The sequence below is a fragment of the Parambassis ranga genome, chromosome 16, assembly GCF_900634625.1.
Source record: "Parambassis ranga chromosome 16, fParRan2.1, whole genome shotgun sequence".
NCBI classification, from domain to species: domain Eukaryota; kingdom Metazoa; phylum Chordata; class Actinopteri; family Ambassidae; genus Parambassis; species Parambassis ranga.
Genome location: NC_041036.1, coordinates 4,640,867 through 4,664,812, shown reverse-complemented (window position 1 = coordinate 4,664,812; position 23,946 = coordinate 4,640,867). Strand labels below are relative to the sequence as shown.

General features: G+C 44.0%; 1 protein-coding gene across 1 annotated transcript in view; it reads left to right on the top strand.

The window, feature by feature from the left end:
* The window catches only part of rims2a (regulating synaptic membrane exocytosis 2a), a 115,229-nt gene that overhangs the window by 43,074 nt on the left and 48,209 nt on the right, over positions 1-23,946 (top strand). The window contains exons 6-16 of the mRNA XM_028424593.1: positions 6,901-7,835; positions 13,417-13,628; positions 14,921-15,040; positions 16,352-16,451; positions 16,587-16,710; positions 17,251-17,297; positions 17,543-17,655; positions 20,615-20,745; positions 21,110-21,281; positions 21,449-21,602; positions 23,127-23,195. Of these exons, the coding sequence (XP_028280394.1) occupies positions 6,901-7,835; positions 13,417-13,628; positions 14,921-15,040; positions 16,352-16,451; positions 16,587-16,710; positions 17,251-17,297; positions 17,543-17,655; positions 20,615-20,745; positions 21,110-21,281; positions 21,449-21,602; positions 23,127-23,195 (2,177 nt within the window). The remainder of the gene's footprint in view (positions 1-6,900; positions 7,836-13,416; positions 13,629-14,920; positions 15,041-16,351; positions 16,452-16,586; positions 16,711-17,250; positions 17,298-17,542; positions 17,656-20,614; positions 20,746-21,109; positions 21,282-21,448; positions 21,603-23,126; positions 23,196-23,946) is intronic.

Here is a 23,946-nt window from a genome sequence, read left to right as displayed (position 1 = left end):
TTTTTTTTTTTTTTTTACTTGTAACAGTGTACAGATGTATCGGAGCAGCTGTTGAATATCTTTGCTGCCATGTGTGTATCAGTTCATAATCCACTCCTCGAGCATCTTCTCTCCTTAAGGTAACAGGCCCAGCTTCACTTCCCCTGATCCATTTACATCACCGACAAGCTTCTGGAAGCACATGTACCTGAACAGTGGTAAAATCGAGTGTGAGCTTTTAAGTAGATCTGATGTGCAGGGGTGAAAATACAGAACAAAATCTTCAGGACTGGATGTACTTCAGGACTTGAGTGGGAGCGCTGCTTAACAGCGCCAAGGGAGGCTTTATTCTAACACAGAGGGAGAATTGTTCAACTTTTTTTTAAACTAAAGATGCAGCGGCTCCTCTGCATGTGTTGTACAGTGAGTGAGAGGGAAATGTCCTGTTGTTGGAGTAACCACTTAGGTGATCATTCAAACTCCTTTTGTGCCATTCACTCACCATAAGGTGTGAAGTCACCTACATGTCTCAGCAAGAGTCAGAGGCACACTCCCCGTAGCCTGCCCTCCTCCCTGACTCTGTGCATATAAGACCCCCCCCCCCCCCTCTAGTCCTTTAACGCCCCTACCTGTCTTCAGCCAGTCCGGGGAAAAACGCTGTGTCAACAACCCATCTCCCACCTGCACACCCCAATTCCATGCTCCCGTCAGTCAGCTGTCAATGCCGCCATTACAAACAGCACGCCATAGCGTATCTCCAGTCCAACTCAGAGCCCACCTCAGGAGGGAGAAAACATGGTGACAGATGTGAAAAGTGTTGTGACAGAAGAGTGACTTTTACAACACCCAGATAGCTGTAATACACCCACCCACACACAGGAGATTTATCTGAGAAATCTCTCACCCTGTCCCCCTCTGCATTTGACTCTCTCTGTCTCTCTCTCTCTCTCTCCCCTCTGCATTTGATTTGATGCCACCCTGTGCATAAAAAAAAACACGAACTTTGTAATTTGTTCAGTTTAAGGATCATAAGACCTCAGGCTGAATGAGATTATGAGAGACCTCCTCATCTGCCTGTGATTGGTGATAGATGTCAGCTAGTAATCAACCAGGGATTGTAATCCTTTCCTGGGCGGAGGACTGAGCGGCCGGTGGGTTGGACAGGGTCGCTGCTCGACCTCCAGCCAGTTGTAGAGATCACATGATGATGGTGTTAAACCCTAAAGTCGGCTCTCTGGCAGGTCCCCAGAAGCCTTTGCAGCAGGGCCATAAACGGTGTCATCTATCCACATCCAGCAGTGTGGCAGGGTGCTTTGGATGCAGCAGACCTTCAGAAGCAAAGCAGGTCATACTGACGCTACAGTCTCTTTTACATATGAGGAGTTTCTGCTGCGTTATTGTACGAGGTAACGGGACTGGATGCATTTCTTCTTACTCTGAGAGGCAGCTGAGTCAGTGTTGGAAGGGAGAGTGACACTGCATCTCTGAATAGACCATTAGAAGCGTTTTTCCTCTTCTTCTCTGATTGCTCTCTGTTGAGATGCGCACATTCAGCTTGTTTTTGCTCTGCTCTTGCTTTCTTCCTGGTTATTTCTTTTCAATAGAGACTGTTCCAGGTTGTATTGTTGTCATTAGTGGGCCCGGTTCCGTCTAAGAGGAGAGCTCTGCAGCACGACGCCACTCATTTGTTCTCATTTGACTTTACTCCATTATATGCGAAGTAGACTTGGCACCATCCCCACGGGGGCAGCTTTGCATTTTCACCTTGATTGCTTTTGGCTTTCCTATTTAACATGTTTCTTCAGCTGCAGCAGAAGCAGGGCAGACCGAGCTGGTGTCACACGCTCAGTCCGGAAAGGAGTGCTGCTGCAAGACCGAATCCGCCGCTGTGTGCAGATCATCCATAGCCCTCTAGAAATAAAACAGGATTTTTTTTTTTAGTGCTGGAGGAGAGAGGATTGGAAAAACAACAAGCGCTTGGTCACAGGCTGCGAGCCAGCACTGGTACTAGGTAGTTTGGAACGGACTGGGCAGCTTTTGTGAACGGATTGTGCACAGAATGTGTTTGCGTGGAGCAGCCAGGCAGAGATTTGAACTGAGCCACGTCCCAGGATTTGACAGTCACTTTCAGTAAGGCTGGTTATATCTCAGGATTTACTGTTATAAGCAGTTTGGATGAAGAATGTACAAAAAATGTTGTGTTTTAAATTGTGCATTTCATGGGAAACTTTTGTATGTTTGTACAGAACACATTTTAAATAGCAGAATTAACACCATGCAGGGATGTTGATTATTTTTTGTGCTATCTTTTCTGGAGCATACTTGATCTTGGCATTTTGGTTTTTACAGCATCACAAGGAGGTCGACTTGCAAGCTAATGTCTGTGTAGTGCTGAGTGTGTGTGTACATGCATCAAGGTGCCTACACATGCAGCTGAAGCCAGCAACATCTGTGAAGGGTTCATCACTCACTGAAAGCTTCCTCATTGACTCTGAATTATTGATCTTTGTGCTTGTGGCATTTCTTTGGTTTTAAATGGAATATAAACACAAACTGCGTTGTCTGATACACAAACAGAAATCATCCAAAAAATGGCTTTGCTCTTATCAGTTCATCTTACATGTCTTGTCATTGCATTAGTTATGAAAGGAGATGGAGCAAATATGGTCATGACGCTTTGCCTTATATCTGCAGTAGTTTGAGTGTATTTTAGTCATTTCTTATGTGGTTCACTGCTTTAACCGATCAACATTGTTGTTTTTTTTACGCTTGATGGATGGATGGACAATGTGATAAATATTAATGACCTCAGTATTGAGCAAATGATTGATTTATGCATTATTGTGCATCACTGGAATAGAATAATAGATCATCGTCTGTGTGTGTGTGTGTGTGCGTGCACGCTCTAGCTTTTGAGTTCGGACTCTATAATGTATAAATAAGGATAAAACTCTGTGTATTCACACAGAGACTGGTAGAGTGACACTCTTAGACAGTTCAGTCCACTGCAGCCTGGGAGCTACGCTCCTGCTGTGGATGTTTTGGAGCAGATCCCGTCAGTGGGTCAGAATGGGAACAGTCTCACCACAGACAGACCCACTTCTCATTACACCACAGTGGATCGGGGAATTGTTTTTCGTGTGTGTGGAAAATAACATCATATAAAGGTTTTATCATGCCGAGCATGTCAGGTCACTTCTAATCTTTTTGAGTCGCACTTTTTAATCTTTCAGGGCCATAGTGTAATCCCATGATTTTTGCGAGCCATGGATTTGATACATTATGCTGCTTTTGATAAGGACAGTGTACTTGAAAAACATGATTATAACTGGAATTACCTCCAGAGCAGTGCAGGTGTGTTCAAATGAACACTATGTTAAGGAAAAGATAAAACGTGACGTCCCATCAGTGTCCTCATGATGTTAAAACCTAAGCTGTCAGTCACATATTTAAAACACTTTACTGCCCCTGAGTTCGATCTTATTGTCACCTCCGTCCTTGTCTGTACCTGAAGGATGCTGTTACAGCAGAGGATTTCTATAGTTAGCTCAGAACAGGACAACAGCTTTAACAAGGGCTGCTGCTGTTATTCCCACAGCATGAATGCATTGAAGCTGTAGCCTGTATTCCCATAATGCACCAGACAGAGAACATGCCTCTCTATTGTTGGCCTGTTGGGTTGATTCAATGCTCGTCGATCCCGTGCACACCACGCCGCCTGTGCTGCGGCTCTGTGTCTGCGGCGACAACATCACACACACACACAGTCTTGCAATATAAAAGGGAGTGTGATGGAGGCAGTATGTTGCTATGTGGTTCGTGACTCAATCATTGCAGCAGCCGGGCGTCTGTGCATCACAGTCCCATGGTGTCCCATCCTGCCTCTTTACGCTTGAGCCTGACAAACATGGGGCTGAATGCACCATGCACACCAGCTGCATGTTTAGCTACAGGATGCAGTTAGCTGGGAACTACTCTTCATTTTTGTCTTTACATTCATTGTGGCCTGTCCCTTTACTCATTTTGTTTCTCCTTCCTTTATCTCCGTCTACGCCACTGAGGACAGAATGCAAATCTAAGATCAGCAGAGTGTGTCATGGCAGAGCTGTGGAGAGCTCTAAGGTAAATGCAGAGAGGCTATTACAGTAGCAGTGGCAGCTGGAGGAATCTGGGGATATTGCACAGTACAAAATTTAATGCTGCGCCACCACTGTGTTGTATATATATATATATTGAAGGCTGGTTTAGCACAGACAGCATTAGCATCACGATGCAGATCTTGATGGAGTGGGGGCAGGGTTCGCTAGCTGGCCAAAGACATTTCTCTGTTTGGACAGGAAAGACATAGAAAGCTAAACGGAAGCAGGGGACGTGATACTCGTGTCAAGATGTGTTAGCGCTTGTCAAATAGCAGTTTGTTAATGTCTGTTGTAGTTGCATGTAGTGCATCTACTATGTGCATGTGTGTGTCTGGGTGTAGCATTTCAAGACAGCATCCCAGAGAGAACATTAGCCTGAAGCCCTCAGGACATCCTGAAAGCCAGAGCGAAGCATTTCTTAAGCAGCTAGTGCAGCTCACATAAAAAAACACACACACACTCACACAGAACCACAAATGAGCACACACACACACCACCACGATGATCAAGTCACTACAAAGAGATATTCCTCCCCCACCTTCTAACTTGAAGCCACAGCGCCTGCCTCCTACTCCTGCATATAATTTCTGCTGCTCCTTCACTTTGAATTTGTGAATGAAGAGCTGCTCAGTTAGTGTCCAGGAGCATCTAATGAATAATACAACCAGCCTGATGTGTTTTTCTCCCGCTCTGTCTGGATCATATGCGTGTTTGGAGGCTAAGGTGATGAGGCATTTGTTTTGATATGAAACAAATGAGAAGTTGCTTATGTGAGTCGGCTGCATCACTAACACTCAAAAAGGCCCCTTTTCTCGTTCTCTAGGCCTTGCTTATAAATGAGGGTGTGATCATTAAAGTGCACATCCATTAGGGTTTTGTTGTTTCCACTGAGTGCTGCTGTGTTTTGTACTCCATTTGCAAGAAATCACTCATCAGCCGACCAGTTTGTGGCAGAGACTGTCGCTTCTTTTATGGATTTGCTGGTAGATAGTCGCATTTTCTTTGACTGTGATGTAGATAGCACTGCCTGTGACATATTATACATTTGTTATACAAGGTCAATTATTATATTGACCATAAATGTATTGATATCTGATTATTTTTGCAGTGGTGACAGTATTAAAGATACATCAACAGCAAAGTATTTGTGGCTTAATGTGGGGTTAAGGCACCATTAACCTATGATTTTTAGGAGGCTTTAGGTAGTCTTGTTGCCGGAAAGCGCATTTTGTGCTGCACTATGTTCTGCCCCTTCCTAACAGCCCATATTTTTACTGTAGAGCAGTTCATGAACTGTACACAGCACTCATTTATCATTCTTTCTCTCCCCAGAGCTGGCACTTCACTTTAGCGAGATTATTCAGTGTTCATATTCAACACAGAGAACACAAAAAGCATCTTTACCCACACGTGCTGCGTCACAGCACTTATATCTATTGTACCACACATCCATTATGCTCAGAATAACCCGAGCGGTCTGCGATCCGGTCGGCAAGGGCCAAACCTTCCGCCGTCCTCCTCCTCACTGAATCAGCCAATCGCACGTAAGGAGCCCTTACCTTGGCCAGTGAGCAAGGCTGGCAGCAGTGATTTATGAAGGCCTTTGAAATTTATGGAAAGTTGTCACGTACAAAATTAAGGGGATGCTTCACAGAGCTTTTTCCTCACCAAAATGTCATTATTACTTTGCAGGAAAAGTGGGAGAAATGTAGGAGAAAAGTGGCTTATGAATAATTGATTCTGCACAAAAGAATAAATGCATTAACGCACAGTTAGCCTCCTCCGAGCTTTTCATCCACTTCCTGGCTGGTTTCCTGATGACAAGACACTGATGAAATGATTGACAGTTAATTTTAAGAAATAAGAGGCCGCTGACTGTAAAAATAATCATTTAAGCAGTTTTAGAATAAACTTCCAACCTTTCTCTCCATTTCCAGATTTTAATCTGTTTTATATTTTTGCAGGACACAGCGTTGTAGACTCAGACTCATCTCTGTCCCCCTTGCACACAGCCACACACACTCGATTCATTTGGAAATACAATCAGGTCATATCTGGGTGCTTTGGCTTGTTAATCTCATGTCATCCTGTTGTTTACAATTTATTGAAGCACTTATACCAACAAAAGGCTCTCAAACCACACATGGAAGGAAAGTTGTTACAAGAATATAGGTTAGGAATATAAGGCAGATAAGGTCTGCTTTAAAAAAAGGGCTATGACTATATCACATACCACACAGTGTGTAAGGGTCGGCTCAGGAACTATTTCCAAGCAAATGTATTTTTTGTGAAGGTGTAAAACCTGGTTGCATGTAAAAAAATAAATAAAGGGAGAGCACTAGCATGCCATGTTAACGAGCATTTCTTGTACTTGTAGAGGAGAATGTGGTGCTGCATCCTGCAGCTTAGTCGTCCTACATCTCTCTCTCACTCAGTCACTTTCTCTCAGGCTCTCTCTCACTCTCTGTGTGTGTGTGTGAGACAGAGAGAGAGAGAGAGAGAGAGAGAGTGCAGGCTTTCATCAGGTTTTGACAGGATCTGGGGCCTGTGTAGTGCAGGGGGAAAGAAAAGTGAAGCTATAGGCTACAGATTCAAGCTCAGCAGAAAAGTGCAGAGATATGTGCAGTGGTTGATTTTCACTGTGTGCGATTTCATATATAACGTGTGCACACACACACACACACACTGATTAGTTCTTTGTTTATATGTGAACATATAAGAAATCAGAACATCCAGCTCAAAGTGAGCTAACAAATAAACTCTTCCTTTCTGTGATCTACAGGAAACGAAGCCCATCTGCATCCAGGGATCCAAACCAAAAATACGACCAAAGGGAGGGGGGTGACCACACACAGTATGCCCCGACGGACGGCGGCATGCCCAGATCACCGTCCGACTATGGGGATGGGGACCCTCGGCGGGCTCCGCGGGGCCCACACATGTACCCAGATGTGGATGCAGCGCGGATGGGCTACCGGCGGGGTCCCGGACGTTGGCACTCCCAGGAATACCCACTTGACCAGGAGCTAGATGGACCACCTACTGAGTATGACCTCCAGCGGCAACGCCAGGAGGAGTTCCAGGCACGCTATCGCAGCGATCCAAACCTGGCACGCTATCCTGTCAAACCGCAGCCCTACGAGGAGCAGATGAGGATGCATGCTGAGGTTGGGCGGCTAAGGCACGAGCGTCGTCACAGTGACGTCTCCTTGGCTTACACAGAACAGGATGACCCGGGCCCCATTCGACTGTCTCGTCAGCATCTCACCGAGCGCCGGCCGCCTATGGTGGGACAACGCTCTTACTCTGTTGACCGCTCCTCGCCAGGGCCAATGGGTCCTGGCCTTGGGGGTCATAGAACCTCCAACCACAGCCCTCCAACGCCACACCGCAGCCCTGTGCTGGGTGACCGGTCAGGAGACCTGCGAAGAGGAGACCTTGGGGATCCAATGAGGAGACAGCAGCACCACCTGGACCCCAGTTCAGCTGTCCGAAAGACCAAGAGGGAGAAGATGGAGAGCATGTTGAGGAACGACTCTCTTAGCTCAGACCAATCGGAGTCTGTGCGCCCACCTCCACCCAAGCCCCACAAAACCAAAAAGGGAGGGAAGATGAGGCAGGTGTCGCTGAGCAGCTCAGAGGAGGAGCTGGCCACTACGCCGGAGTACACTAGCTGTGAGGACGTGGAGATAGAGAGTGAGTCAGTCAGTGAAAAAGGTATGAGCCATCCCGCCCCTTCAGCCAACCATCACTCTGTCTATCCTCTTTCTGCTACTCTCTCTGTGTGTGTAGATTGATTGGTTGATTGAACATTACTCTGTATTAACATCTGAAATGTTTTTTTTTTGCAGTCATCCTAGTGTTACTGACATAATATTGTTAAATAGCCTGATTTTATTTAATTGTAAATGAATTATTGTTGCTGTCTTGTGTTGATATTAATTCTTTATGTAGGTGTCTAACCAGATTCCCCAGTCTACAGTCTATATATGTGCTGTATGTGTCATGTTTATACGTACATTTCAATGTGTATGGCTCATTATTTTCAGTTAACAAAAAACTATTTAAAATAATAATCAAAAAAAGTTAAAAAATCTGTAAAAATATCCTTATTTTTGATTTTTTGATTTTGTTTCTGTTATGTTATGACCTAAATCAAATGAAAATGATGAGCCTGATGTTTGTGCAGGGCACTGCTGCATTCTGTGGTATTAATGACTCTACTCTAACAGCTCTCGTGTCTTTGAGGAGGAGGAGGCTGCTTCAGTCATGATCCAGCCAGATATGTTTCAGTGTGGATGCGTGTTTGTGTGTGTGTGTGTGTGTGTGGCTGTGTGTGTGGGTTTAAATGAATGCGGCACTGCTGCTCTTAAGTGTTTCTCTCTTTGCTGCTGCGCTCTCTTTTGGGACACTTCGCCTGGGCTTACCACAGCTGTTTCACATGGTCAGTCTGTTCTAATGGACAGTGTTATATAACTGACAGAGGGAAACAGGGAGAAGGCTGGGGTGAGGTGGGTGGGGGGGCTAGTGAAACAAGGTGAGCTGAGTTAATAACCACTGCATTTGTTGAGAAGTTTTGTGCCACTGCTGCAAGATAATTAAGGAGCAGACAGTGATTATACATGTTTCAGAAGCATACTGTACTCCACCTTTTCTGTCAGCCTTGCATACTGTTGTGTCATACTCATGTCCTCATACGGGAGGAGAAACAGATCATGTCTGAGGTAAACATTACAAAAAAAGAGGAAGGCCTCCTCAGGGATTATTTGCTCTAGAGGTTTCCACTGCATGTTGATTTGGAGCTGAGTCCAATCAATAACTATCAGTAACCACAGTGTGTTTAAACACTACAATAATAACCTGACCTGTCTACCTAGACAGAAATGTACATCACACAGCCCGGTGTCCTTCCTCCTTGGAGACACAAGCACCTTTTGCACATATCAGCAGGCAAACAGTCAGAGTAGCCTAATTAAATGCCACTTTGCATAGAATCAACATCAAATGCAGTTGTTTACGCTGTTAGCTTCCTGACTGCTCCACCTGCCTGACAGTTGTCGTAATTGCAAATTGATTTTGTTGTCAAACCTGTAATTACGCAGGCCCTTACCTCAGAAATGTTAAATCACCAAACAGAAAAAACGAGGGGGAAGGAGGAGCAGCCTGCCTGCGGAGAAACAAGAGGGATAAAAAAAAGACAGAACGGAGGAAAGTACAGTAACACCAGACCAAAACACCTGCCGCATGCTAGAGATGTTTAATGTAGTGGAGAGCAGAGGAATTCAGCTGCTCTGCTCTGTTATGTAACTGTTCTAAGGGAAGCAGCTCAGCACGGGCACTACATTATTGATGTGGGAGTTTCCAGGTTTTCAGGTAGCCATGCAACTAAAACAGGGGGAAAAGCAGGTTGTTTTGAAGGGGTCAGGGTTTTTGTTGGTTCTGTCTGAACCTCCTCCTCCTCCTCCTCCTCCGCGGGTCAGCCTGTGTAGGAGAGAGAAGAGAAAAACAATGCAGAGAGAACTATTGACCCGAATAAGTATAACTTTTCATGCTAGGTACAGAACATCCTCAGACAGCTGATTATGTGGAGCTATGTTGTCTTTATTTAGTTATAATTGGCAGTTTCATTAATTTATGACATAATTAAAGCTGCTGTGATTCGGTGCGTGCAGGGAGTCTGATAAATGGATCAGAAAATGCTACTAAACATTTATTTTAAATGGGAGTGTCCTTGTTTATGCTCTGTTAAAGCAGACTTCATTAATATAATACACACAGATCTGAACATGTGAGTCTATTAAAGCAATGGTGTGTTCCAGCCTCCAAACCGTATTTCCAAAATCACTGGATACATCAACTCACAATAGATTCCATGACACTGCCATCTTTGCTCGAGAGCATCTGTATCGCCTGCACTGACACTAGGAAACTTTGGAGTTAGGATAAGAACCCATACCTAAAAAGGATTAATATCGGCCTGGCCAGAGCTGAAACTCGGCACTGTAAAGTTGATTGCTAGCTGGAAGCTAACATGCTAGGTAATTAACGATACCTCTGACAGTTGGTGCCCACAGCTCCACCTTCGAAGGAGTTTGCCGCTGCTCTTGGCTGCTAGTTAATAAATGTGCATGTAGAAAATACCGGAATTAGTGGTTTCAAATTCTCCCATACAGATGCATCAATTGTAAATGAATATGAGGACAGAGCAGGAGAGATTTGAAGGATGACACCTTTTGGTACGGGGAGGGCTTGATGAGAATAAAGGAAGTCCAAAGAACAGAGGAGACTGGAGGAGAAAGGGTGTGCCGGCTGTAATGGGCCTGATTCGTTTCTGTGAGCAGTGGAGACTGATTTATTGCGATGGGCCTCTCCCTGTGTTTTCCTCTTTATTGATTCCCCTGACATGCAGTCTCATAATAGTGCCGAACACACAGAAAAGGAGAGGATGGCTGGCTAACTACAGTAGACAGGTGGACATTGTGTAGTGACAACCTAAGTTACATCCCCATTAATGGCTTTTGGTATCAGTTCTTGCACTTTGGTAAGAGTATAGGTGCAGCCATACTCGATCTAGGAAAGATATATTTGTTCATTTATCCTCACAGGGTAACATTGTTCAGCCTTCAGCAGAGGTTTAACATGAGACTATGTTTAAACATACACAGTCTCTTTTCTGCTCTCACCCCTTGAATTGGAGTAAAAACAGCATCAATAATTAATGATCCAATTAATAGTTTACACTGGTTTTTATTGAGCCGTCAAAGTGATGGAGAGCCTGCTGGTGGTGAACTCCGCCACTGCCTGCGCTCTGCCTTCGACCTGAATCAGCACTTTGTGGGGCCTCAGAGCCTGGCCGAAGCGGCAGGGCTGGGCGCGGACTGCTGATGCTCACAATTTATGGCTGTGATGAGTTTCCTGCTCTCTGAAAAAAACCACACAGCGCCTTGCTGGGGATCAGTGCCCAATCGTGGTACGCCACTGTTTATAAAGCTTCAGGGATAGAAAGGGGAAAGGCTGGATGTGTCTCCATGCTGGCGCTTACTCAGATTCTTTCTGACAAACATTGAGGGTGGGCTGCTGAAGGTGGAGTAGTGTCACAGGCCGAGGTGAAGCTGTGACTGATATAACCTTGGGATAAGCAAACACAGTCTGTTGTGTTTCACACAGCATACAGTATGTTTCTTCCTTTCCCTGAAAAAAGGCCTTAAGCTGTTTGGACTTTGCCACATTAGCCAAGTGACTTGTTTAATGGGGAGTGTGTGCCACACCAGTCTGTGCGCTGGTGTTATCATGCTGACAGAATAGCAGCTGGAAGGCAAAGGGGGTAATCGCTGTTGTCAGCTAAAGGCCGCAGAGGCCAAAGTCTGTCTGGGAACATCCATAATGTTTTATATCACAGTGCATAACTATGTACAGTAAGTAGGTTCGGCTCTGCCTGAGACTGATGGATGGAGCGTGAACAGAGAGTGAACAGGAGAAGGAAAGTTTTCTTGTTTGGCTGACCTTGCAGCATTTAGTCGTAACGATGAAATTGTAAGTGTGGAAGCAAAAAAAAAACAGGACAATGTGCCAAATTAGCCGGGCTGTGGCTCAGGAGAAAAAGCAGATTGCTCAGTAATTGTTAAGAATGAAGGAATATTTATGAGTTTTCTGCCTCTATTTATTCACAGTTACGCTATCTTTAGACAGCAGTCTCTTCTCTTTACCCCACCACCCCCCCTCTGCTCTGCCTCCTCATCCATCCAGAAGCATATGCAGTCTATTTTTATGCCTTTCCGTCAGAGTTCCTTGATTTCTCCGAGATTGAATCCTTGGCCAGATAATGGTTGAAGGAGGCCTGTCCTGTATAGATCCATTAAGTTGCACAGCTCTTTGCAGGGGTAGTGAAGTGTGGGGAATGTGATGTATATAGCTCAGAGCATTGCACAAGTGCAGTGTTTTAGGGTGAGCCAACTGTCTTTGACTGTTGGCCTGTGGTTCACACAGGTCTGTACACATTCATACAAGCACACCATCACCAGTCAGCTCCTGATACTCCTCAGTATACTATGAGTGAAAAACATTTCTTTGTGAGATGCACAAAACTACAAATATAAACATTTAACTGTGTCAGACGCTGATAACTGAAAGGAATTCTGTAGTTTTTGAACGTCCCATCCTCTTTAACTCCACACGGCTCTCCACTGAGAATCTTAGCACCACCTTTCCATTCAATATTATCTTTTTAATTAGCTTGGATTTTTAAGCTTCTTAATCAAATTGAAAGTACTCATCATCTGACTGCTCTGTGCATCCACAGAGGAGAACAGGGCAAATCCTGTACAACGGTTGTGCAGGCACCAGATGAAAAACTCCACTAGCGAGTTGATATGTGAGTTTTTTTTTTTTGTCTGATTCTGTTCTTACTATACTATAACTAAGAGTCTCCCTGAAAGACAAATACTTCAGAAACATCTCAAATATTGTTGTGTGTGTCCCTCAAGGCTTTATGTCCGCTGATACTGCTGCAGAAAAGAAGTAATCAGAGCTGCATCTTTAAAAGCTCTCCCTGGTGCACTTTAGATTGAGGTCAGTTAAGGCTGTGTGGCACTGCAATCTGAATCCCCAGTTAAACACATTAGATCTGCCCCCACTCCCTTCCACTGGATAAGATAGCAGCATGCTAACGTTGTTTCAACAAAATGTGAGTTGTTCGCTGAGAAGTGTCTTGTTAGCCCTATGTTGGCTGTTTGAGTTTTTTCCCTCTTCTCTTTGCTGCACAGTGTTGAGACGCGCGAATCAGAATTGACCCTTTATGTATTTATTACCTGAGCTGCATCTTTTTTCTCCACAGGGATCTTAGGGATGATGCTGGCCATCTTTTGAGTCGTGTGTGAGAGAGAGAGAGTGTGTGTGTTTACTGCGTATGTATATTACATGTGTGTTACTGTCTGTATGTTGTCTGTGGTGTCCTCACTTGTCCCTCTCGCTGTCCTCTCTCGTGTATGTACAACCCTCCCCCTCCCCCACCTTACAGGAGATTTGGATGGCCATTGGTGGGACCATGCGTCATGGCATAGCAGCGAGGCCTCCCCAATGTCTTTGGTGAGACATGTGGAGCCCTGCCTTGACCCTCCCTCCCCCTACCTCGTGCCCTTAACCCCCCCATCTCTCTTTCCCTCTTTCTGTCTCTCTCTCTCTTGCCCCCCATACCCCTGTTCTCCCCAAGTCTTTTGTCATTTCATGTTTCCTTTGTTTTATTTACACCTTTGCATGTTGTTTTTTCTGTTTTCTTTCTGTTTTTATCCCACACCTGTAGGGGACAGTCAAAGGGGAAAAAGAAAAACTATTGAGCAGACATTTATGTCCGAGCCGACAAACACCTTATCTGAGAGGCAAAAGAAAATGGTGCGCTTTGGGGGACACTCATTTGAAGAGGACTTGGCATGGTGTGAACCGCAGGTTAAAGACTCGGGAGTTGATACGTGCAGTAGCACTACCCTAAACGAGGAGCATAGCCATAGTGAGAAGGTACTGAGACTATCTAGCCTGCATTTTGTTATTATTCTTATTATTATTATTATTATTTATGACCTTCCCATCCAGTCTTTGTTTGCTCTCTGTCACTAAGTGTAAATAGGTGAGATGTTTGTTTTTTTGGATTTTATTTGACATTGTAAATATTGATTTCTCTTGCGATTTCGTTCCTTTTTTTGTTCGGTTACTTTTGGCTCCACCTTGCTCGGTGTTGCCGAACAAGTCTTTTGGGGGGGGGGGACACACCCTCTTTGCTTGCTACTTGTACTTTGCTGTTTTGCTCCCCAAATAGAAAACCACACATCTTACAGTAGTTGTAAAAAAGAGCATTGACACACAACCTCTCTGTTTGTCATGGCACACGGGAATGTGGGTCTCTCCTATAGTTGCATGCTCGTTCTCCTCCGTATGTTGTGTTCTTGCTCTGCAGCGGTCCTGTTTAGTGCAGTAGGAGCACCTTTACTCAGGCCCGTTCCTCTCACTCTGCTGCCCTACCCCACAGCACCCAGTCCAGACAGAACCTGCCCCTGCCCAACCTCCCACTCACTTCTATAGAAAAAAAAACCCCAAAAATCACACAAAACAGGGAAGATTGGACTTGTTTTGCACAAAAATTGAAACGATTTGTTTTTCTTTTTTCCCTTCCACTGCCGCGTCTGTGATTTCACCCTATCTGTGTCTCATGGCTTTATTCTGTGCTCTACGTATGTCATCCTTTTTGATCTTTAACCTGGCACCCTGTGGTCTTCTTCATTTATTCTGGTATCACTGGTTACTTTTTTATCCCCTTTTTTCGCTGTCTGCTTTTCCCCTCAGTACTCCACTCGATGGTGGTTGTATGTTGTGTGTGTAGCGAAGCACCAGGGTGGCACTCCGGTCTTCCTGCTCCTGTTTGAAGAGCTGGTTTGAGGAGGAGTGCTGGGGCTGCTTGCTTTACTCTGCATGGGGCGCTGCATGAAGCTCACTCCACCCTCACACCAGCAGGTTCACACAAGCTCTGGAAGTAGCAGCTAAGATTTTTATCGAGTTGTATTTTGTTTTTGTAAAACTTCTCATCCCGACTCCTCCAGCAGTCGCTTCACAAACGACATTACAGAATTAAAATGACCTACTTTGAGTATCATATTTGCAGAGGTTGTGTGAACTGCTTCCCCAAGTGAATTTAATACAGTACGACCCTCATGCCCCCTTTTCAATATAGACAGGTGTCTGCTTTGGTCTGAAGTGATCAAATTCAAGTGGATGAGTTGTTAAACAAAAGGTGTGTTGTTGCTCTGACCTTGTAGCACCCGGTGACGTGGCAGCCGTCCAAAGATGGGGATCGGCTAATAGGGCGTATTTTGCTCAACAAGCGCATGAAAGATGGAAGTGTGCCTCGAGACTCAGGAGCTCTGCTTGGTCTGAAGGTGAGCTGATGATGTCTCTGTCTGTGTCACCGTGATGCAACCCATGCTAATGTCCTGCACCATCATTTCCCATCAGTCTACTCCTGAAGTAGCTTGATGTCATATATGCACATTTAACAGATTTCAGTTGGCAGCACACCCAGGAACATCTGTGTCACTCTTTATTTTTTCACTCTTGACGTCTCTCTGACGTCTTTTTTTTTTAATGTTTGGCTTCTCCTTGGGTTTCCAATTATTGATTACATCATTGTGCTACTCAGTGTTAATATTCATTAGAGACTTGATTATATTCCTGATGAATATTAATGGGTGGTGTTTGATATTGGGCTGTGTAATTTTCTGAACTCACTCGCACTGAACTACTTTAATGAACTGCGTTCGGCTGTTCAGAGAATCAAGTCAGTCCAGGACCTGTCAGCAGTCAGTATATGGTTGTTTTCTGTCGTACCGTATGTGCATTAAAACATTACAGCCTGTGTTTTTGTAATGAGCATACAGCTGTAGGTGGTTCACACTGTTAAAAAAAAACCCAGCCACAGTCCAGAAGAGCCTGGTGGGCCATAAGGAGAAAGAACTGAGAGCGGCAAGATGGGGAAAAATCATTACTGATTGAATGAGCCCCCTGAAATGGCATGTTTGTGTCTGCTCAGTGCTTCTGAGCATTTCTGTCCGCTCAGCAGCAGCCAACCAACTCGGCAATCCAGCCAGTCAGTCCATCAGTCAGGCTGCCAGCCTCGCCCTCACTGTCCATCTCTCTCTCTCTCTCTCTCTCTCTCTCTCTCTCTCTATCCTTTCCCCTCTGCAAGCCGCCCTCTCTCGCTGCTGTCTGTTACATAAAGCCATTTCATTTAGCAGACTTCCCTAAGCTCCTTTGTATGTTGGCATTCAGCTGCCATTAAGAGGGATTTTTATTTGTATGATGCCAGTGTAAGCTGAGCAGAGTGGAGTGTACAGCAGTTCAGGACTGTACAGTACAGCTCTAGCCCACGGCCCTGCAATGTTACATACCACAGAGCAGCACCAGAGTGTGTCCCTGGGGAAGAAAGCAGAACCCTGGACATTTTTTAAATGACAGAGGTGCACTTTTTACCATTGACCCTCTCCTTGTAATGCTTTTATCGGAGATTCATACCTCGCAGGCAGATGGTAAAACCATGACATCAACAGGGTTCCGGGAGGAAAAAGCGTTGTCTTCTGTTGTGCTCATGCTACACCTCTATACATTATACCATAAATCTGCAGCTATGATAAAAAGCTTAGTTTAAAAAAAAAAAAACACTTCAGTGCTCATCTACAACTCTGCTTCTACAGGTGGTGGGAGGCAAAATGACAGAATCTGGTAGACTTTGTGCTTTCATCACAAAAGTGAGGAAAGGAAGTCTAGCAGACACTGTTGGACACCTCAGACCAGGTAGTAAGAACACACACACACACACACACACGTTTCTGAAGAAATGAAACTCCAACATGCATGAACACAGTAATATTGTGTATTTCTTACACTGTGACAACACGATTTAAGTATTTTCATGCGATGTTTCTGCAGGTGACCAGGTGCTGGAGTGGAATGGGAAGATTTTACAAGGAGCCACATTTAAAGAAGTTTACAATATCATATTAGAATCCAAGCCTGAGCCGCAGGTGGAGCTTGTGGTCTCACGGCCTATAGGGTGAGAAGTCACACAATGTTTGCTTTTCACAAGACAGTCCTGGTCTTATAGTTAAGGCTTCACATTACATGAACACACAAGGCATCCTGAAGCACACTACTTTATTACTTTTAACTCATCACTGCCGTGCCGCAACATGGAGACTCAAAAAGAGGAGTGTGAGACGGAGCTTGTGCTCTCTCAGAATGTGTTTTGTTTATTCAACATCTGTTCCTCCGTCCCTGCGGCTCTATAGACTTTGGCTCGTATCGGACCTGAACAATGTACTTGGCAACATGAAAACCCGCCACCTCGCTCGCACCCTCTCCTCCAGTTGTTTTGAAGGTGGTAAATCAGCAGCACCTTTGCTTTGTCAATTCCTTTAGCTGACCTGTTTTGTGCTGCTGAGGGAGCTGTTGGGTGAATGAAGACTAATGCGGTGCTTACGGTCATTAAAGCACAGTGCATTCAGCATTAGCTCAAATTGATCCACTCCATCCCCTCCTTCCTTTCTGTCTCACATACTCACACGCTTTCTTTTTATTGTTTATTTATTTTTAGAGATATTCCAAGGATACCAGACAGCACACATGCACAACTGGAATCAAGTAAGTTTTGTCAACATATCATTATGTCATCTTATCCTATTAATCATCCTCAAAATTTCAAGTCAGTGAAACGTCTGCCTGTTTAATTTTCTGTTCTTTTCATGGCAGGCCCTTCTTGTGTCTCTCTTTTTGTCTTTCTGTCTTGCCACGTTTGCGGCTTCAGTTTTATTGCTTTTTATTGCTAAGCGCTATAACCAGTGTTAAACACTACAGATAATCTGACCGTGTTGTCTGTGCCCTGTCAGGTTCAAGTTCTTTTGAGTCTCAGAAGATGGATCGCCCGTCCATCTCCGTCACGTCCCCCATGAGTCCCAGCATGCTGAGGGACGCCCCCCAGTACCTGTCAGGACAGCTCTCAGTAAGTGACCTCATCTTATACATGCAGTATGTAAGTTCATGTGACAGAGATGTGCTTTTACTATGCAACTCAAATTTGAACTTGTCTTGGTTCAGACCACTGTTAGCTCCACCTGGCTCTGCATCTATCTCCCAGCCTGTTGAGCTGGCCCTTCACCAGCACAGCACAGGGCTGTAGATCAGGTTACGTTGTGTGTTGTCCATTATCTAGTATAAAATCCTCCTGGGGTAAATGGGTAAAGGGCTGCATTAAAGCAAGAGATAAATCAGCTCACAAATTTAGGATCCACAGGGGAGCGTCTGTGTAACACCTCCAGGACATGTTTCTTTCTGACCATGTCTGTCAAGTTTGACTGCCACTGGCTTTGAATATCAAGTTTCATTCGACCCACACTGACACATACTATATACACTGAACAATGCAAATTCACCCTGTCAGTCCATGTGCTTATCTTTGAGTCCAGATCAGTTCATAGAATAAATTGTGTAAGACCTTCAGTGTCTGATGAGTAATTGTACACAGTGCAGAGCTGTTTATTCAATTTCTATTGAAGAAGTATTCAAATTGACAACAAACGTCACTGTGACGCAAGCTGTGATGCAGAGGAGAAACGGTCCAGAGCTGATAAAGAGAGGAAGCCATTGATAATATGTTTAAAGCGCCTGTGTAGAACATGAATGAAATTTAAATAAAGAAATGATACATGTTAAGACTGAACCCACTGGCCCAAATCTACTCTTTGAACTACAAACCTCTGTTGTGGTGTTTTGTGAGTTTTTGTGTTGTGGGATTTTGGTTTTATTGCATTTTCTTTTTTTTTTTCTTTCTTTTTTTTTTGCTGTTTAATTTTGCTTATCCAGAGCCAAAGCCTTAGTAGAAGAACAACGCCTTTTGCCCCTAGGGTCCAGGTAATGGGCCCTGTCTGAAGGGCACAAACTCTTCCAAATGTCTGGTTTTTGCTCATTGACTGTTTGACTGGCCTTTTTTTCTGTTTCCATACTTTGGAAAATGCATTGTTGGGGGGAAACGGCAGCTTCAGTTTCCCAGTGCATTGTGTCATTTTCTTCTCTTTGATTTCTTGGTATCGCTGTTATGATTAGAAGTTTTCTTACTCATTTTAACCCATTCACATCCTGAGTAGTGCATGCTTTAACTAATCTGAATAGAGACACTCTTCCATTGCCTGGTTTCTCTGCTCTGACTGCAGTGATCAACACTTCATTCGTGTTAGTTTAGCTCCCCTTAAAGGCAATGCAGGAGGGTGTCTCTGAAACGTTTTTCCTCAGACACAGGACTTGGGGTTTTTCTGCTTCATGTGACATGAACCTAACTCTTCACACATGTACAGAAGGACTCCGCCATATGCCAGCTGAAGTGAGGCTAATTAGTAGATTATAGCTGATGGCTGTGTGGTTTCATGTTGCAGTGAAAAGATACCAAGTTCACCGTCCTGTCTGGGAAGCCAAAGCCATTTTCCCTCCTAGATGAGAATTAAGCAAATTGTACCTCCAAAAAAAAAAAGCTGTGAAGAGCCTCTTTTATCAATTTCTTATCGTATGAGTCCGTCTTTTTGTTTTATGGTCATGTGGTGGGATCACTTTGTGTGAATCTTTGTGTTTGAATTTTCTGATGGGATCTCACTGTTATGTTGTCCTGCTTAAAGGGAGACCTAAACAATCTTTATATGGATCTGAGGTGTGGTGAATAACACATGTTCATGAAGGACACATTCAGTTGATAACGGGATATTTTTGCCGGATGGCCACAAACGGCACATCTGGGCGTTTGGTCTGATGGAGAACAGTGTGTGTGCAGCTGAAACACATGATGTGGAATTAGAGACGGGGAGAATATTTAGGTTTTACATATGTGTGCATTACTATTATTTTTTGCTCTTATTAAAGCCAAAAGCCTGTATTTGAGCAACTCTTGCAACATAATAACTGAAACTCTTTCACCAAATCACAGACAGTATTTTTTGCCATATGTGGTATTTTGGTGGGCTGATCAGATTACAGATTACAGATTACTTGGTACAATTTGTTTTCCCATAAGCCTCCTGCTGTCTGTTTCTGATCTATTGACTTGTCTTGAATGCACCTTCTTGTGTTGCTGCATGTGTAGCTAGTAGTAAGCAGTGCAGGCCCTTTCCATGATCATGTTTTTTCAGTGAAGTATGGACAAGAACTTAGAAGTCTCATTTCATTAATTTCCTCAAGGCTTCAGTTGGGCTTTTTTTTTATTTTCTTCTAAGTGTCTTCTTACCGGAGTCCATACTTCCCTTTTTAGAGTGAACTGTCGCAACAGCATGATTAATTTCTCCATATCAGTTAAATAACTGAGAGAACATTATTAGAGACCACATCAGCACTGTTAGACAGTATCGTTTTAACAGAGCACATTGTTCATTTTAGAGCATGTTGCCTTTAGCATTCACTTCAGTTCACTTGAGTTGAAATGACATTAAGGTCAATTGCATTCAGTTCCATTCAATAAACTTTATTCCTCCCCTGAGGGGAAGTTTTAATGACAAACATAAACACATTAAAACAACAACTTTGAAACAGTGAGTACAAATATTTAAATGAACATGGCACCATGCACTTCAAAATACACATTAGTTTCATTAAAGCAAGATCTCGACATCATCAGACTATATTAACATTGATATAGTCAGCTCCATGTTTTAATGATCTCTAAAGCTTTGATAAAGTATCCAAGCATGTGACCTGACATCATTTTAGCAGTCAGACATCTTCCTCCTTTTTTTTCCTGAAGGGTAAATACAGGAGAAGACTGTAGGTTAAAATAGAAATGGGTCTTTAACTAAACAAAAAATGCAGATATAGCTATAACTCCATGAAGTTGTCTTCTCCTGCATTACTCCCTCCCTCTGTGTACTTCTGGCAGCTCTGGCTCTCGTCTGTCTCTCAGCTGGCTGTCTCCTCTGCCCCTGCAGGTCAAACTGTGGTATGACAAAGTGGGCCATCAGCTAATCGTCACCATCCTAGGCGCAAAAGACCTGCCACCTAGGGAAGACGGCCGGCCCAGGAACCCCTACGTCAAAATCTACTTCCTCCCTGATAGAAGGTAAGAGTAGAAACAGTTACCAGCATTTTATTTTCTTTTTTATGTCATAACCGCCAGGACGACACTGAAATACAGTATGCAGCCATTTATAGATTAATGTAGAATTTTGTCATGATCTCATGTTTAATCACTTGAATATACGTGGATGTGCCTAATCACATTGTTAGTTAGTTAGTGTAGATTTTATTTTGCTGTTTTCTTAGCACTGAAATGCAGAAAGGAGATTCCATCACCTCACCATCCCATTCTCTCTGCATGCTATGGTGCAGTGCACTGTGCTGTGTCGTGTTATTGACGTGTTGTATTCGTGGCTATTCCCTATCATGGTTGTAAATAAAAACAGTTTGAATTATTGTTCCTCCAGTGACAAAAGCAAGAGGAGAACAAAAACAGTAAAGAAATCCTTAGAGCCCAAATGGAACCAGACCTTTATGTATTCGCCGGTTCACCGGCGGGAGTTTCGGGAGCGCATGCTGGAGATCACATTGTGGGACCAAGCCAGGGTGAGGGAGGAGGAGAGCGAATTCCTGGGAGAGGTAAGGGAACCGCACCCCACCTGTCAGGGACACTGGGGTGAGCCGTAACAAAGCTGCCATAAGGAGGTTTTTAATGGTCAAGTATTCATCTAACACCAACAAGAACGTTTATTTTTCTGTGTGTGTGAGTGAGTGGACATTTGGACATTGTGGCTTTTTCCCCTTAGATCCTGATTGAGCTGGAGACGGCTCTTCTGGACGATGAACCACACTGGTACAAGCTACAAACACACGACGTGTCCTCCATGCCACTCCCACGTGCCTCCCCGAACGCTCAGCGCAGACATCTCCACGGAGAGAGTCCAACGCGGCGGCTGCAGAGTAAGTAACGACCCCCAACATCAAACTAATAAAAAAACTAATTTACCTACTGTAAAGCAATGCACATATAAGACACAGATTAAAAGCAGCTGATTTTCTGCAGCTTATGGTGTTTCAGTGCTGGGTTTTGTTTCTCTTCTTAAATGCATAAGATTATTTGGACCCAGCACACAGTAGCTATAACTGTACAGTAAATGTCGTTTTGTTTCAGTTGTGCTGTATTCAGTTTCTTCTATGTCACAACAACCATACTACTTCTGCTTTTACAGACAAAGGCTCATATTCATACAACTCAGGTAAAGGCCCCCTGCATTCCCTGGCTTCTCTGTAGAGCATCTGAGTGTTCTCCTGCTCTCTATTAGGATGCATCCTCGTGCCCTGACTCTCCATCTCCTTTTTTTTCCCCATAAAGAGTGCATGTTTCTGCTGCCTTACATGGATTTCAGAGTGGGGGAGCTGGTGTGAATTTTACACCACTTGTTTGAAATCCACCCGGGGTAGCAGACACTTGCAACGCTGCAGGGATGACAGTGATTTAGGACACAGTGGTCTCTCCCTCTCTGTGTATTCACCTGTGAAATATTTTACAATCCCCATCCTGAAACCCACAACCACACCCTGCAAAAAAAAAACTGCATTCAAACAATATAATCAGAAAGTGACCACCTACTTTTCCTGTGTGATGTATATTGTTTAATACTTGGCCCATGATAAGTATTTCCCCCTTTAAGAATTGCACAGAATAATGTTGGCACACTTTGTTTGTCTTTGTGTGTGTGTACTTTAAATGTGGATACTTTGCTGAAATGGTCGATAGCTGATGACCATGTCGCTCTGTTTTTGTAAAACAGAGTTGGTACATTTAGTTTTGAAGGCCCATTTCTCACCACTGTTACATTTTTTTGGCTGGATTATGCTTTTAATGACAACACCAGAGTCCATGTTACGCTGGACTGCTTCACCCGTCCCGTCTTAGACCCGGCGCCCCCTCCCACTGAGATGATGATTTTCTGTGTGTTAGTGTGAGGTGAATAAGCTGACAGCTGTAAAAAAAAGTTTTCAGCCTACTAAGATGAGAGTTTGGGAGTGGCACTGCCAGAGTGCAGCACTTGTCATTTCTGAAAAAGCACACATGTCCATTTGATTTAAGTTGACTGAACAGTGAAGGCGGTGGGACGGGGATAGAGGTGGGTGAGGGGTGGTGATAAGGCAACTGGGGGTGGATGAAGAAAGAGCTGTAAAGCCATATCACTTCTCCCATCTCCACCCGCACATGTATGTGGAATGATTGAATGTGCCATTTAAATGTGCCTCAGTCCAGATGAAGAGAGATGGGCTGGTTTTGTTGAAGCCGAGCAGTGAAACGCAGCTTTATTTCTGTTGCAGTTGGAGCTCAAACCAAATGCAGACTACATTCAGACCAGTGGGGTGTGTTATAAAACAAGAACTGGGTAAATAAATAAATGAGGGAATGTAAATAACTTCTCCCTCTTTCCTCCATCTCTCTGTCTCTTTATCTCAAAGGATCCCAGAGGATAAGTGACAGCGAGATCTCAGACTACGATTGTGAAGACGGCGTTGGGGTAATAACAGGTAATAAACTATTCATATTAACATGCCACCCAGGACTTTTTAATGCATGAGAGAAAATTGATCTGCATATAAAATTGAAAAAAAAAACAAAAGGATGCAGTGAGACCGTCATTGAACTTGGCTAACCTCATACATCGCACATCAGTCAAATGCTATGATGACCTGAATAGCTTACCAACACCATGATATATCATATGAACGGAGTGGAATGCTGCAGCTCATCATCATCAGCAGCAGCAGCAGCATCACAGTGAGGCAGCAGTAAGCTTCGTCTGCCTGCCTCTGCACTGCTAGCTGCTGCACGCCCACGCTGCACATCACAGGAGAGGCAGAGCTGCTACCAGTCACACAGCCACAGAATAAGACTTAAAATGTGCCCACATGGAAGAACATGATGCTGAAAGTGGTGGTTGCATCGCTGATAAACTATTATCTGCTGCTTTCTACCAATAAATATATATTTTTCCCAACTGAGTATCACAGACAAATGTGCTGACCCTGTTTGCAGCTAGTGGTAAATTGCATGATGGAAACAGCTGCGTGTTTGTTTAGCATGTGGTAATATTTCACACTCGATTAGCACATTAAGCAACAGAGAAGAAGAGAGGGTAAGAATAAGAAAAACAGGGAGGAACAGAGAATAAATCCAGTCACTGTAACGAACTGACTGTCAGACAGACAGACAGTCCGACCTGCTGATGATTCTGTAGCTGAGGGAAATCCTCCTCCAGCCTCTTTAATATTCTCATCA